At 50.0% G+C, this 16,509-nt stretch overlaps 2 protein-coding genes across 3 annotated transcripts in view; one reads left to right on the forward strand and one right to left on the reverse strand.

Moving 5' to 3' along the window:
* The window catches only part of ING1 (inhibitor of growth family member 1), a 9,570-nt gene extending 4,286 nt beyond the window's left edge, over positions 1 to 5,284 (reverse strand). The window contains exon 1 of the mRNA XM_003799993.2: positions 4,697 to 5,284. Coding sequence (XP_003800041.1) covers positions 4,697 to 4,832 — 136 coding nt within the window. The 5' untranslated portion in view covers positions 4,833 to 5,284. The remainder of the gene's footprint in view (positions 1 to 4,696) is intronic.
* A 5,317-nt stretch (positions 5,285 to 10,601) lies between these two features.
* CARS2 (cysteinyl-tRNA synthetase 2, mitochondrial) overlaps positions 10,602 to 16,509 on the forward strand; it is a 60,588-nt gene continuing 54,680 nt past the window's right edge. For both annotated transcript variants that reach the window (XM_023519174.1, XM_012811512.2), the window contains exons 1-2: positions 10,602 to 10,819; positions 11,036 to 11,086. In XM_023519174.1, coding sequence (XP_023374942.1) covers positions 10,611 to 10,819; positions 11,036 to 11,086 — 260 coding nt within the window. In that variant the 5' untranslated portion in view covers positions 10,602 to 10,610. The remainder of the gene's footprint in view (positions 10,820 to 11,035; positions 11,087 to 16,509) is intronic.

Genomic DNA, 16,509 nt, shown 5'->3' on the forward strand with positions numbered 1-16,509 from the left:
AGACTCACTTGAGCCCAGGAGTTGGAGGTTGCTGTGAGCTGTGATGCCACAGCACTCTACCCAGGGGGACAGCTTGAGGCTCTGTCTCAAAAAAAAAAAACCAGACCAGGTCCTGAAGATTTTGTGACCAAGGCCCTCAGTTTGTCAATCATTTCATGTTTATTTTAGCATGCTATTCCTCTAATTACTAAAAACACCAGTGATTTGGTCACAATAAACTAGACAACCTAGTCCCAATCTACAACCTAGCCCTGAAATAAAACAAAGATGACAGATTTTACTTTTGCATTCAAATCATATACAACAAATAATTGTGTAGTCATTACAAAAGTTTGGAGATACATAAAAATCAAGAAATGTAAAATCCACATGAACAGAAACAAAGGAAGACCTCCCAGCAACACTAATAGGCTGACCAAGGCAAAAGCTGTACGGGTGAATCATAAAGCAGCTATAACCTGGAAGTGCAATAGTGGACTGCAACAGTCTGTCTCATGACCTATGTATTATATGTTCCTGTTATAAATAATGTAAAGGACTATTACATTATTAATAATTTTATTCAACTGAAAATATCTTCACATCTATTAATAATAATTTTAAAATATGAAAAACAAAAACAACTTTTAAATTCAAACCTCCTTCGGCAGGTTAGAAGACAGTGTATGTGATTTTAAAATGTAATTAGGCAATTTCTTACAAAATAAAGGCTCTTAAATAATCTAACTGAAATAAGTGAAGTATTTTTGCAAAAAGTTTATGTAAATATATAGAATTTTCCAGAGTTATTTTTCTCAAACAGTAACCATTAAATTTATTTTTCTCCTAAAACCCTTTGCAGCCTCTTAAAACCAGGCAACCACATTGCTTCCCAACTCAAAAGTGTGCGTGGAGGGTGAGAGTGGAAGAGCCCACCTAGAACACTGTCACTATCCTTTCCAGACCGCATCCCCAAGTGGTGTAAGATGTACGCCAGAGTGGACCATTTGAACTCAAGCCAACATTGAAGCTTACCTAAATAGGAAGTATTCTCTTTCAGGCTATACTCTTTTTTATAAAGGAAAATAAGCATCTCAAGTTGATCCCTCCCCCACTTCTTAATCAAAGGGAAGGTCAGGCCTGTAGGCTGAATAATACCAACAGCCCCCTCAGATCGGAGAAGAGCTGTTAGATTCCCAATGAAGGTAAAAAGCCTTAGGCATCTACAGATCCTTCACTAGGAAACTCTTTTGCTGGCCTCTCAAGAACAAGGACCTGTCAATTGTAACCTTAGGTCTGCAATCTAGGCCTTGTTCCCAACACCCAAGTCTGATTCCACACTGATATTGTTGATTACAAGCTTATCTTCCCAGGTGCACAACAAAGATTGGATGAGATCAATCATTCCTCTAGCTACTCAGATGTGTCTGCATTATTGATTCTTCCTTTACTCCTTTTTTCTCTTCAAACCTTCACCTTAGCTTATGTAAAATTTAGATTTCCTGGGCACTAAAGTCTCTCAAGAATATAACTATTCGTCTTACTGAACTGCCCTCCCACCTCAATGAAATGTATAAACACTAAACCTTTTGAAAACCTTTTTGAAAAAAAGTCTCACACACACACACACACACACACATATACATGGATGGTTTGTACCACCCCCCAGCTCTGCCTAAAGCCATCTTAATCAACTTTCCTTCACTGAGAACCTTCCCTCAGTCTCTCCTTGTAGTTGTCACTCTCAAACGAATGACAGCTCTGAAAACATTTCCTAGAGAACAAGTGAGACAGCCACCAGAAAGGAGGAATACCACAGTCTCAGTCTCTAAGAGTACTTAATTCTGAAAATAAACAGCTATGGTAAACTTATCCAACTATGAATTTATCCAATTTATCATAAATCTTAAAATATGAGTTTGTGCCATTTGTTTTTAATGGATCGCAAGTTACAAAATGATATCATTTGGTTTACGGTGCTCAAATTTCTAAAGACAATGTTGACATTTCTTTTAGAACAATTCTATACTGCTAATTTAAAGTTTAGTAAACATACAGCTTTTACAGCACAAGCAAGCTTACATCCACATGAAGCCTCACTTGTGGGAAGATAAACAAATATCCCAATCACAAAATTACCAAGACTTAATTCTCTTACCTACACAACACCAATATATGTATTTCTTAAATGTCCCAAGCAACAAAAGCCACTAGGAACACCATGAGAACAATGACACCAGTACTAAATAGGAAGGCATCCTGCCAGAGGACCCTGCTCCACTTCAGCTCCAAAGGCTCCGTGTCAGACAAACTGCTGCGGAGTCTTACTAAACCTGTCCCACAGCAACGTTACCATGGGAAAGCGACAGCGTATGGAAAGAACGGATCACATGAGATCCTAGCAAACGTACTTTAATTTTACACAAAGGTTGCAACTAAGGTCTTTATAAACAGATTTTCCTGGATGAACACTTTAATTAAAAACTTGAAAAATGATTCAAGCAACCTTCAGTATCACTTAAAATTGGTAAACCAATTATAATCCATCCTTATGGATTAATCTACAACAGATACGAAGCAAAAGACTGTGAACCAAGTTTGGCTTGCTACAGAGTGGATCTGTACATACCAAAGCTTCATCTCAATATGTACAGCGAAGTCCAACCGAATCAGCGGCGACAGACACGACGGATGAGGGAGCTCCGAGTTCTTCCAGCCTTGCGACTGAAACGCACACCGGGAGCAGGGCCACTCACTACCTTCCCCAATGCCAAAAGGCGCAAAATCCCAGGACAACCCGACCTCAGGCTCCTCGCAGTAACGAAGAGAGGAGGGACGAGCGGCTTGGTGGGCACGCTGACATGGAAGTAGGAACATTTTAAGGACGGATTTTTTGTGTCGTCTTAACACCAGGTAAGGTGAATTCACCCCGCCCCGCGCGCTTTTTCGTCAAGCGCTCGGAATCGTCCCGGCCGCCGCTCCCTTTCCGGTCCTGTCCCGGGATCAGCTTCATAGAAAAGCCCTCAAGCTGGCGCCCGCAGTCACTCACGCTCTCCAGGTCACACGCAGCCGCACCCTCGGGTCAGCAGAGAGGCGGCCCGTGGCCCTCTGCAGGCCAGTCTTCTGGGTCACCAGAATCAGCAGGTGGCCCGAGCTTTCTCCCCAGCCCACAGCCGCTACCATTACTCCTCGGCCGGAAGTGACCGACCTCAGGGAGACACTAGCCACCTCCCGCCAAAGGGAGGGGGCCAGCGGGCGGCACGCCACGCCCCGGGAGATGCCGCCTGTGAGGATCGCCGAGACGGAGGGCGGAGGCGAGGCGAACGCCAATCACAGAGCAGTGTCTGAAAGCATGGCCCGCCTTATCAGCACCAAGGGCCAATCCAAGGCCACAGGCCGGGCGACCCGAAGACATTCATATCTACTCGACCTCCTCCTGCCACCCCGCCCCTCTTCGAAAGAGAAAAAAAGAAGGCAGCGAAAGAGACTCAAGCCAGTCACTGAACAAGACCCGCCTCCATCCGGTAGAGCAACCAATTGTTCTACAGCAGGCTGATAAGGACATTCCATGGGGAACGTCAAGACCAATCACAGGGAGGCCAAGGCGGGACGTTCCACAATATGCTAATGAGACTCCTATAAAAAATCACTGCGAAGCTGGCTCTTGGGTAGAGCGCGCAAGGGCGCTTTGCCCGCCAGAGGTTCCTTGCGTTGTTGCCGGAGAGGTTGCTTTTTCACCCTCCTCTTAACCTTCCGTTCTCTGCTGCGCAGCCCAGTAAACATTAGTAAACTCCGAGGAACGATCCACGTTCAAAACACAACCCCCATAGCTTTGCCTGACCTCGCAGGAAAGTTTACCCAACAGCCAACAATTCCCGGAGGATAGGAGCCCTCCACCTCTCCATGACACTCAGGGTGGCAGGGTCTGCGGAGAAAGACCCACAGGTTCTCTCGCCTGCCACGTTCCCCTCCAAGCCAGTAAGCTACCCGCGCCCCCTGAGTGCCGCGCAGATGGGCGCCTTCCTCGCCTCCGCTCCTCCCCTTCCCTTCCACACTGCACAGAGAAAAGCCCTCGTCCTCCGCAAACTGCACGGCGGCATCGCCCCTCTTGGTCGGCCCCTGCTCCGCGTCCAGCGCCAAGGGCGGGCCGGAGGGGGCTGCGGAGAGGCGGAGGCGGCCGATCGACCCCAAGCCGAGTATTACACCGTACTTTATGTAACATTCGATTCAGGACTGGGTGGGGGGTGGCGATGAGGGGCCGAAGAAGCGGCTGCGCTCCCGACCGCTGCACCGGGTCCACGGGAGCCCCCGACTCGCAGCCGCCCCCCTCCAACAGCCAGTCTCCGCGCCCTAAACGCCCGCACATCCTTCCATCTCGCGCCGTAAGCTGCGCCCCTTCCTAGAGGACGCGGCGGAGCCCCGCCGCCCCCTCCCCCGCAGCACCCGCCTCATCACTTCACTACAAAGAGCGCTTTGGTCGCGCAGCCTTGCAGCGAGACCTCTCGTGCCTGCTTCCTCCTCCGTGTCCCGGGCTTTGCACACAAGGACCTTGGCGAATCAAAGGCGCCCAGACCTTTTGTTCCTGCCCCTGCCGAGGGCCGCCGCCGTGGAGCCGGCCGCTTCCTCCGGTTCACGGCAGGACCGGCCCGGGCCGCGGCGCGCCCGGACCCGTGGGGATGGAAGCGGCCGCCCCCGCCCATCCATCACCCGGCCGTACCTTGGTATTTCGCGTCGATCTCCCGCATCAGCGAGACGTTCCTCTGCAAGTCGAAAGGCAGAGACTCGATGGAGTCCAGGTAGTCCTCCACATAGTTCACCAGGTGGACCTGCTCTCCGTTGGCAGGACTCAACATGGTTCACCCCGGAGGTCCCCGGCGACTCGGCGCGGCTTTCCGCTTCCTCCACCCCCCGCCCCCCTCAAAAAATAGCACTGCAAAATGCAAAGCCCTCGCTCTCCCGGCGCCCCCCCGCCGGCTCCGGCCCCAGCCCGGCGACTACATCTGCCGAGCCCGCCGCGCCGCCTCCGGGGCCGCAGGGACCCCGGGCGCCTGCGGGCGCGGGCCGCTGTGGTGGTGGCTCCCCGGGCGCACGCCCCGGACGGCCGCGCAGGCCCCCTCCCAGGCGGCGGGGCGGGAGCGGGGGGCCGCGCGTACGAGCGCGCACACACCGGCGGGAGAGGGCCGAGCGCTGCTGCCGCCACCGCCCACTCGCCCGCCAGGCCGCGGAGAGGAACGCAGCGGAGCAGGCAGCGGGAAGGGGCGCGCTCCGCCGCCCGCCGCGCCGCACTTGTCCAACGTGGAAAACCCAAATACCAGTTTCAAACACTTGGGAAACATTCAGCCCCGCCGCGCAGCGCGCATGCGCCCCGTTCCCCCTCCTGCTCCCCCCCGGCGGCGGCCCCGCCCCCCACCGCATTCACGCCCCTCACGGTCCCGGGCCTGGGGGGCTGTGAGGCCCAGAGGCCAGTCCGCGGGGGGCGTGGCCTTCCCCGTCACTTTTGCCCAGGGCGAGGGTCGCCGAGGGGACAGCCGTGGGGCCGTTGGGGTGGCGGCGGCCGGTGAGGCGCAAACTTTACTAGGAGTTTGACACTTGGTGGCTGAGCCTGTTGGGTGGCGCTGCACGGTCCCCGAGGGACGCGAGGTGGCGGCCTGCTTCGTTGAAAATCCGACCGATACCGAATGGGCTGAGAGGTTGCCGCCTCCAAAATGTCAGTGCACACCACGCCGCCACCCACTCTCCTTTCAGCCCCTTACTCTTCCCTCCGTCGCCGCCCCGCAGCGCGGTATAAGTACCAGCTGGCACAGACCTGGCAACTCCGGGAGCCAATAGACCTGCCGCCCTCACCTGGGCAGGCCAATCAGGATGGAGAGAAGGCGGGGCGAACGTAGATAACTCCTCCTCGGTTCTTACTACAAGAATCCGAGGTCCTCGGGGAGGTGGAAGGAAAGGGTGGGCCGAAGCACTGACGGAAGTGGAGGCTCATGCGCACTTGCCCGCCCAGCTGCGGCCGCGGGCCCGCGCGGGAGGAAACCTAGCCTCCGCGACCGGACCACCATTCCCAGCAGCCTCGGCGGCTCCCGCGCCTGCGCCGCTCGTCACTTCCTTCCCTTTGTGTCGCCTCTCGGAGCTCAGTTTGGAACGGTTTGGAGACAAAGGGGCCCAAAAGGGAACCTGGTCCCCAGAGGTCGAGCCCTAGCTCAGGGCCGGTAGGCGGGAGCCACGCCTTCCCTAGACCCCGTGCTCCTTCCCCGCCCCATGGCATAGAGTGCGCTCTTAGTCCACTCCCCGCGCCTCAAAAAAGGCACCAAAACAAAGGGGACATCCTGCTGGCCGGCATCCTGGGACCCTCCTTCCCCCGAGCTCTGCTCCCCGCCCAAAACTCCCGGATATAAGGCTTTCTGAAAAGACCAGACGCCGAGCGCACCCGTTGCCTTGACTACCGGCTCAGAGTACCGCCCCGCCCCCTTCCGGCACAGACCCCGCCCCTCTGGGCGTGACCAAGTTCGCTTAGCTGAGGTCGAGCTCTCCCGCCTTTGTCCCCTAGGCCCGACAGCGGAGTGTCCAGCTTGGCGTCGGGCTCCGCCTGGCTGCGGCCGCCGAGGGCCCCTTTGGGATCGCCCCAAGAGTCGCGCTTGCTGCGCCTGGCTGCCGCTGTTTCCCGGGTTTGTTTCTGGCTCGAGCCCTGTCTTGCTCTTTGTACGGTCTTTCCTTGGGGCTCTAGAGCCGCGCCTGGTCTCTGAGCCTTCCGGTCAGACTGGTTCTTTTTCGCAGGCGGGTCGGCGGTAGTGCAAACTGTGTCTGGGACCCGAGCTCTGCCCCCCGCCCTCGCGGAGTCTCCGCGTCAGCTCAGGCCTGCCGGCGCGACTCTCCATTTTTCTTACTCTCCGCATTCGTACAGTGTCGGCTTTCAGCTCGTACGTCTCGGTTTATCCTGTTGCGCAACAGGATACACTTCAGCCATAAAATAATTTCAGTTTAAATGGGAACACATGGGGTTAAGATTTGGAATGTGTGATGACATACTGAATGACATCAGAAACCACTGAAATTTTTAAAACGTGTTCTGTGTAATACAGTAACATTTTAGACTTAGCCAATGTTTATAAAAATAGATTATGAACCGCAGTGGTGCTGACTACAGCGATCTGCAGGGTGCTTTAGGATACGGGTGGCACTCCACTGTGTGAGACTAAGTGGGGCTGTTTTGGGTTTAGAGTTGTTGACACTGGAATGCTGCTGCAGGGAGGGACGAGCACTGTCCCACACTTGGTCTTCACTCTCAAGCCCTTTCATTTTACCGCCACATCCCAAGAACGTTCTTCGCTTTGGTATTCGGAGAAATGGTTGTTAGTTTGACTTAATAGATCTACCCTTCGTCCGCTCTTAGGCCAGTTTAAAATAAATGAGTTATTTTTCCAACAAAATTTATTGCCCAGTGGTCTGCACAAGACTCACATTATGTGGAATAGAGTATACAAAGGGGGGCACAAGGCTGAATGAGAAAAATTATAACTTTCCCTCAGACAGCATATGAGCAATGTATTTATATAGAGTGCTGTCACATCATAGCTCACAGCAACCCTGTCAAACTCTTGGGCTCAAGCAATCCTCTTGCTTCAGCCCTCCCAGTAGCAAGGACTGCAAGTGCCCGCCACACTCGGGCTAGTTTTTAGAAACTGAATCTCGCTGTTGCTCAGGCTGGCCTCAAACTCCTTAGCTCAAGCAATTCACCCGCCTCAGCCTCCCAGAGAGCTAGGATTATAGGTGTGAGCCACCCCTAAAGGACAATAAGCAAGAAAGAGGTTCTCTCAATCCTAGCATTCATTGGTTCTAGAATGAACAGTGTATCTGAACTCACAAGTTAAGGTTAGAAATAATTCACTCCTTCCAAAGGTAATCAAGCTGGAGTTTGACCTAGGTTATCTTCAAAAAATAGTAATACAGTACTATGTGAAGAATCATTTCATTGCTATCTTGTTAACAAACTTTACTTACACAATAAACAAAAAAGGCATTTTACTATTCAACAAGAAATACTTGAGTGTCTACCATGTGGCAATTACTATTCTGTGTGCTGGGAACACCACTGGGGCTAAAAAGTCTCAAAATTTTTTTTAATTGGCTTTACATAATAACAAGCTTAGAAGGCCAATAGATAAAACATAATTAACTCTGATCATCATGCATTTTAAAGGAAAAGTGCTTAGTTTTGCTTTTTTTTTTTTGAGACAGAGCCTCAAGCTGTCCCCCTGGGTAGAGTGCCGTGGCATCACAGCTCACAGCAACCTCCAACTCCTGGGCTCAAGCGAGTCTCCGGCCTCCGCCTCCCAAGTAGCTGGGACTACAGGCACCCACCACAACGCCTATTTTTTGGTTGCAGCCATCATTGTTTGGCTGGCCGGGGCTGGATTTGAACCTGCCGACTCAGGTGTATGTGGCTGGCGCCCCAGCCACTTGAGCCACAGGCGCTGAGCTTTAGTTTCGCTTTTTGGAAAAGTAGATGTTAAAACTTTTTTCTGAAATTATATTTCTAGTTCAACTGGAAATGCTCAAACCTATGGGAGAAAAAGATAACATCAAATTATTTATGTTTTGAGGTACTTAAAAAATCAGTGCTAACTCATTCATCTTTGCAATATGCTATTATAAAAATAAAACAAATAAAGAAATAAAAAGACCAAATGAGACACACACACAAAAGCCAATATGCTATTGTAATCTACTTACTTTGGATTTACAAGATTTTGTATTGAAAGAAAATGGAATACTGAGAACTACATCTTCTTGTTGTCATTAGGACTAAGAAATGGCATTCGTGATATTTTGGAGTCCTTGATTTTAATACACTTTCTTGTTCTGACCTAGATTAGGTCAAATTAAAAGGATCCTCTTTTGAGCTATGCACATGTGCTAATAGAACTCACTTCATTTTACTTTGCCTTACTATTTAGTGTTAAAGGGATTATAGTTGTAATCATCATTAAACAATGGGTTATGTTTGTCACTGCCTTGATGATTCCCCAAACCTTGGGAAAACATAAAATTGCTGCCAGCCAAGGGCTGAACCTATATGTGACCAGTTTTCTGAAGGCAGAAGATGCCATTGTTAATTTAAAAGTCAGGATTTTCTGCAGCCAACTCGAATATGCCAGCTATCCAGATTCATGGGCACTTTTGGTCTTCACTGTCACTGTATCTGTTTTCCAAATTTCTGCTCTAGTTCTTTCCTTGCATTGCATGTGTTGTTACAGACTGCAGCCAAGCTTTTCTTCATTTCCTTTTTTATTGGCACATTTAATATCTGAATCAGAGCTTTATCTATCAGGTATTTTACTGATAGAGAAATACCTGCCAAACTTTTCCCCACCTGCACAACAGGTGGATTTCACAAGAGATTAAATCAGCAACATCCAACAAGCTCTCAATTTAGCGCCAGGCATAGTGAAAGAATTTACAACCTAGAGAAACAGTCATTGCACTACAAACAAGAGACAGTTACAAAATAAACTACAGCACTGGCAGTGAGGAGCGTGTACTCAGGAGAATTGAAGAGTTAGGGAGTACCAGTGGTCAGGGTCGCCTAATGCTGACCAAGTTCTAACATTTTAGCCTTATAAATTAGAACAGGTTTACATTAGACTACAAAATTGTGGCGTTATATTCCAGGATATTGTGGAAAGAAAAAATGTTAAGTGCTCTAGGAAGGCACTTGTTTATCTCTACTTAATCATTTGTTTTTCAATAAGGCACCGAAGCAAATTAATAAAAATGAACGGAGGGAAACTCTGTGCTGTTTTGAGCACTGCAGAAACAAAGGGGGGGGGGGGGGGAGGAGACACTAAATTTATTGCAAGATACCAACACAGGCGCATTGGTTGAGAAAAATTTAAAGTAACTTTTCGAATGATTTCTCAAGACATAGGATGATAGAATTTTTAATCTTTTTTTTTTTTTTGAGACAGAGCCTCAAGCTATCCCCCTGGGTAGAGTGCTGTGGCATCGCAGCTCACAGCAACCTCCAACGCCTGGGCTCGAGCGAGTCTCCTGCCTCAGCCTCCCAAGTAGCTGGGACCACAGGCGCCCGCCACAACGCCCGGCTGTTTTTTGGTTGCAGCCATCATTGTTGTTTGGCGGGCCCGGGCTGGATTCGAACCCGCCACCTTAGGTGTATGTGGCTGGCGCCTTAGCCGTTTGAGCCACAGGCGCCGAGCCAGAATTTTTAATCTTAAAATGAAAAATGAATCAAATAACGCATACCCGCACTTGACCACGGGGAAGTTTCCGGGCTTTGGTCTTTTCATCCCGAGACCTCTGGCCAAATCATGGTGTTGGGCGCACGCGTGCTGCGTACGCTCCGGGGTGCAGACTCGCTTCGCGGGGCGGCGAGGAGCACAGCAGCAGCTGCCAGCGCCAGCGTCTCCCGCGGCCCCCGGCCCCACCTCGCCTAGGAGGGCGCGGGCCAGACCCGAGCGGGCACCGCCTCCCGACTGCCTCTTCCCCACCGCTCTTCCGGGAGCGGGCGGGGCCTGGCGGCGTGGGCGGATCCAGGAGCCGGGCGGTCCCTGCGTGGCCCCGCCTGTCGCCGTCGCCGTCGCTTGTCGCTTTCGCGGTCGCTTGCGCCAGGCGAGGTTATGCTGCGGACGAAGAGTCCCCGCCTGGGCGCCCCGCTTCTCCGGGCCGCGCTGGGCTTCGGGCGGCGAGCGGGGGTCCGGGCGGCGAGCGGAGGGCGCGGTCATGCCTGGCTCCGGCCCGCAGGCCAGGACACGGGCGTGCAGGTGTACAACAGCCTCACCGGCAGGAAGGAGCCCCTGGTCGTGGAGCGCGCCGGGACCGCCTCGTGGTGCGTGTTCGCCGGGCGCGGGGCAGAGGGTTCGGGCTCCGGGTGTGCTCGCTGGGTTCACAGTTTCAGGTGAGAATTGAGCGACTAGGGAGTAGGATCCTGGCTGTGCATCCCTGCAGAAGTGGTTACTTAAAAAAAGGTGATTATGTGATTATTTTAACGGCGGAAAGCCCTTCCTTGCAAATATGTTTCACTTGGTTTTAACTTTGTTCCCAGGTATAGCTGTGGACCAACTGTATATGATCATGCACACCTTGGCCATGCTTGGTGAGTTTCCTGGATCTGAATTTATTTTGGGAAGAATAAGCCTTTTGCAGGAGTTTTCATCTCTCAGATGGCAATTTATGGGTTCCTGAATAATCTCTACATTGCAGGTTGTTGAAGGGAGCCCACAGGGTCCGTCTCATTTGGTTCTTACAGCCATTCCGAGCACTTAACAACCATTTCACGGGGGAGGAAACTCCCAGGAGGCAAGGTGAAGCAGTGAAAAATACCGTTTTAGAGTTAGATGTTTGTTGGGTTAGTGACATTAGGAGGCTTTTCCATTTATTTGCATTTGTTTTGTTGGCATAAAGAAACATTTAAGACAATGAAAAAATGAGAAGCAAAAAGCAACAAGGGGACGGTGCCCCTGCATAGCTCTGTGCTAAGGCTCTGGTCACATACACTGAGGTTGATGGCATTGAACCCCGGCCTGGACCAGCTAAACAACAACAACAACAACAAAAAATAACCCGGCGTTGTGGCAGGCGCCTGTAGTCCCAGCTGCTTGGGAGGCTGAGGCAGGGGAATCGCCTAAGCTCAAGAGTTTGAGGTTGCTGTGAGCTGTGACGCCATGGCCCCTCTACTCAGGGGGAAAGCTTGAGACTCTGTCTCAAAAAAAAGAAAAAAAGCAACAAGGGCTCAGCAGTTAGGGTACTGGCTATGCACAGTAAGGTTGGTGGGTTAAACGACTACAACAAAAGAAATAGCTGGTCATTGTGTCAGGGGCCTGTAGTTTCAGCTGCTTGGGAGGCTGAGGCAAGAGAATTGCTTAAGCCCAAGATTTTTTTTTTTTTTTGAGACAGAACCTCAAGCTGTTGCCCTGTGTAGAGTGCTGTGGCATCACAGCTCACAGCAACCTCAAACTCCTGGGCTTAAGTGATTCTCTTGCCTCAGCCTCCCAAGTAGCTGGGACTACAGGCATCTGCCACAATGCCCGGCTGTTTATTTATTTTTTTTTGGTTGTAGTTGTCACTGTTGTTTGGCAAGCCTGGGCTAGATTCGAACCTGCCAGCTCTGTTGTATGTATGTGGCTGGTGCCTTAGCCGCTTGAGCTACAGTTGCCGAGCCTAAGCCCAAGAGTTTGAGGTTGCTGTGAGCTGTGACACTTCGGCTCTCTACTGAGGGCAACATAGTGAGACTCTGTCTCAAAAAAAAAAAAATAGAAAAATTACCTGGGGGTCATGGTGGGCACTTGTAGTCCTGACTACTGGGGAAGCTGAAGGAAGAGGATCTCTCAAACCCAAGAGTTTAAGATTGCTGTGAGCTGTGACGCCACTGCACTCTACCAAGGGTGACGTAGTGAGACTGTCTCAACAACAACAAAAAGAGACTTGTTCAGGGAGTCCAGCTGTTGAGAGTCATTTCTTGTCCCCACCCTTAACAGCTTCGGACCAATCACCTTGTTGCTCTGAGTGCTGGTTTCTCCATCTTTGCGGTGGTCATAGTGCCCATTGTTTTGCACCTTTACAACAGTTTTAGGAAATAGCGCCCACACAGTCTGCTGACCGCAGTCCCCATGATGTGTCACAGGGCTCCACAACTACTGAGCGTAAGTGACTTCCCCAAGGTCAGGTGTTCAGGAGGTGTTGGAACCGGGCTGAAGTTGGTTTCTCTGACCGCTGAGTGTTTGCTACCTTGACCTTTTGACCAGAACGTATACTGCCTCCTATATTGTCAATATAGGTTCCCCATATTTTGTATATTTACAAAATAAAATGTATGAAAATAACCTTTAATACATTGTTTCAACTTTGTGTCTATTTTCAGACCTAAACTAAAAGTAAAAAGTTACTGTAGGCTCGGTGCCTGTGGCTCAAGTGGCTAAGGCACCAGCCACATACACCTGAGCTGGCAGGTTTGAATCTAGCCCCAGTACGTCAAACAACAATAACAGCTGCAACCAAAAAATAGCCAGGCCTTGTGGCGGGTGCCTGTACTCCCAGCTACCTGGGAGGTGGAGGCAGGAGACTCACTTGAGCCCAGGAGTTGGAGGTTGCTATGAGCTGTGATGCCACAGTACCCAGGGGGACAGCTTGAGGCTCTATCAAAAAAAAAAAAAAAAAACACATTTCAATATCTTTGTTGAAGTATAAAATATGTTGGGGTAATATTAAAAAGAAAATCTTCCAACCTGGAAAATCTCTCCAAAGATAAAAGAGAAAGAAAATAATTTTATTGTGGAATAAGCATTGAACCAGAATGATTGGAATGATCATGAATCAAATGGAATGATTTGCAAAGACAGAAATCTCACCCTCTTGGGGAGCTTTGGGGATGCAACCTGCCTTAATCCTCTTGGGTTGCTCTAACAAAATACCATAAACTGCCTACTTATAAACAGCAGAAATTTACTTCTCACAGTTCTGGGACTAAGAAGCCTGAGATCAAGGAACAGACCCAGTCTCTGGTGAGGGCCCCTCGCTGGTCTTTGGATGGTGCCGTCTCTGTGTCCTCACAGTGGAGGGGTGGAGTGAGGCTCTCAGGTCTTAGTCATAACTGACCCAGCCTTGAGCTCTCTGCCTCATGACCTCCTCACCTCCCAAAGGCCCCACCTCTCTATTCCAACACATGAATGTTGTATGAGTTCAACACATAAATTTGGGGAGGAACACAAACATTCAGACCACAGCACAGCCCATTATTTTAGGCTGATTTTAACAATTTGGAGTCAGGTGACGAGTTAGACCCATTTTCTCCCTTACACTGGGAAATGGGGTGTTATCCTCAACTACATTTCCAAGATAGTCCATAATTCCTTGACTTATGAGACTGTCTGGAGGCTTATTTTAGCTGTTTGAAAGATTTGCATACACTTGAAAAGGACTTAAGAAGAAATTCTGAAAGAAAAGATTTAGACCTAGTAGATGCATCATGCCTGTGAATCCAACCCTCTGAGAGGCTGAGGCAGGTAGATCACCTGGGCTTACGAGTTCGAGACCAGCCTGAACAAGAGTGAGATCCCCATCTCTATTAAAAATAGAAAAACTAGCCAGGCATTGTGGTAGGTACCTGTAGTCCCAGCTACCCAGGAGGCTGAGGCAGGAGGATCACTTGAACCCAGGGGTTTGAGGTTGCTGTTATGACGCTATAGCACTTTTCCAGAGTGAAAGAGTGAGACTCTGTCTTAAAAAAAAAAAAAAAAAGAGGAAGAGGTTTGCCGGAGGGAGTCACTCCCTTATTTCCAGCTAGGAGAATCTAGTCTTAAAGTTTTAATTTGCATTTGCCCTGACAAATACAGAGAAGAGTACAAGTCTCACAGAATGAATGTTGTGAGCTTTGTCCACATGGGGCTTTCGCTGGCGCTGGCAGGCACTGGCACTGGCAGGCACTGGCACTCTTCACTGGACTGTCCTCTTTGGCCTGGCACTGGCCTGGCCTGTCCCTGGGGTAGAGTGTGTTCCTGTCCCACCTGTGCCCTGCTTACCTTGCACTCTCCTCTTCCTTTTCTGCAGTTGTGTCAGTTCTGTAACTACTTCTGTAGTTATTTGCTCAATCGTTTAGCAAAATCTAATTATTTCAGCTCCAGCAGGCAGGGGTCCATGCAGTGTCTGCTGCTTGAGGGCAGAGTTTGAGTTAGAACATGGAAGATGCCTAGGGCTTGGTTCAGCAGAAAGAGATGTCCCGAAAAATGGCCTCTGACATTTCCAGATGAGGCTGGTAGAGGGTGTAAATCCTGTTTTGGGGGAAACGAATCACCCAGTTTGGCTCATATAGGGGAAGGATGGGGTGAGGGGTGGGAGGAGTGGGTTGTGGTCAGATGAGGTGGGTGTCTCAGAGGTTGTTGTATTTTCTGTTCTGAAGAATTAGGGTTTTATCTCACGGTAGATGGAGTCACATTGGAGCATTTTGAGTGGAGACTCTTAGCGCGAACAAGTCTTAGCCATTGTCTAGACTCACTTGATGGATTGGGAAGGCTGGGACCAGAGCAGAAAAAGCCTGTCTGACAGTCATTTGGGTCACAGTAAAGTCACAGAAGGACGCTGAGGTCCGGTGCAGGGCACCGGCAGGGGTGTATGTGCAAGTATGCGGTGGCTGCCGTGGTCACAGCCCATCCACAGTGTCCCAGGGCCTCAGGTTGCTGAGGGCCACTTGGGGCTCTTCTGGGACAACCTGAGCTCCTCTGGGCAGGATTGCCGCTTGAGTCTTGTTTTCAGCTCCTCTGGGCAGGAGTGTTGCTTGAGTCTAATTTCATTTGCTTTAAGGTCCTGTTAATTTTTTTATTTTTTATTTTTTTTTTTGAGACAGACCCTCAAGCTGTCCCCCTGGGTAGAGTGCCATGGCATCACAGCTCACAGCCACCTCCAACTCCTGGGCTTAAGCTATTCTTCTGACTCTGCCTCACAAGTAGCTGGGACTATAGGAACCCGCCATAATGCCTGGCTATTTTTTGGTTGCAGCCATCATTATTGTTTGGCGGGCCGCGGCTGGATTCAAACCTGCCAGCTCAGGTGTATGTGGCTGGTGCCTTAGCCACTTGAGCCACAGGCACCGAGCCAGTCCTGTTAATTTTTCTTTTAAATCTCATTTCTTGTAGTCTCCAAACTCAAGACTAGTGGAGGGCATGACCGGCTTGTTTTTAGGGTTAGTATACACAGGTGCCAAGACTGAGCACAGTAACCCTATGGGTTACCGGAAGTTTGCTCAGTTTATAAGCAAGCAGACTAAGGCTTTAAGAGGTTAATATTTTGGTAAGGAGCTTCGAAGACAGCTTTGTCACTGGGTGTGAGATTTAGCCTCAGCTGTGTTTGGGGTGGTGGTGTATGAAATTGAAATGATACAATAGCAGTTTTATGAACTCAAATTTAGAGAGGCCACATGGATGACAGAGATGAGCATGAGATTAACCAATCTTGAGGTTTTGTTTTTTTGGGTTTTTTTTTGAGACAGAGTCTCATTATGTCGCCCTTGGTAGAGTGCTTTTGCATCACAGCTCACAGCAACCTCAAACTTTTGGGCTTAAGTGATTCTCTTGCCTCAGCCTCCTAAGTAGCTGGGACTATAGACACCTCCCACAATGCCTGGCTATTTTTTGGTTGAAGTTGTCACTGTTGGATTGGCAGGCTCAGGCCAGGCTCGAACCCGCCAGCCTTGGTGTATGTGGCTGGCGCCCTACTTACTGAGCTACAGGCACTGAGCCTGGAATCTTTTTTTTTTGGAGACAGAGTCTCCCTTTATCACCCTTGGTAGAGTGCTGTGGCATCACAGCTCACAGCAACCTCCAGTTCCTGGGCTTAGGTGATTCTCTTGCCTCAGCCTCCCGAGTAGCTGGGACTACAGGCACACGCCACAAAGCCTGGCTGTTTTTTTTGTTGCAATTTGGCCAGGGCCAGGTTTGAACCTGCCACCTTAGGTATATGGGATCAGTGCCCTACCCACTGAGCCATAGGTACTGCCCACGAGCCGGGATTCTTTTTTTTTTTTTTTTT

This window comes from Otolemur garnettii, unplaced genomic scaffold (assembly GCF_000181295.1).
Source record: "Otolemur garnettii isolate 467f Iridium unplaced genomic scaffold, OtoGar3 scaffold00161, whole genome shotgun sequence".
In the NCBI taxonomy this organism is placed as follows: Eukaryota; Metazoa; Chordata; class Mammalia; order Primates; family Galagidae; genus Otolemur; species Otolemur garnettii.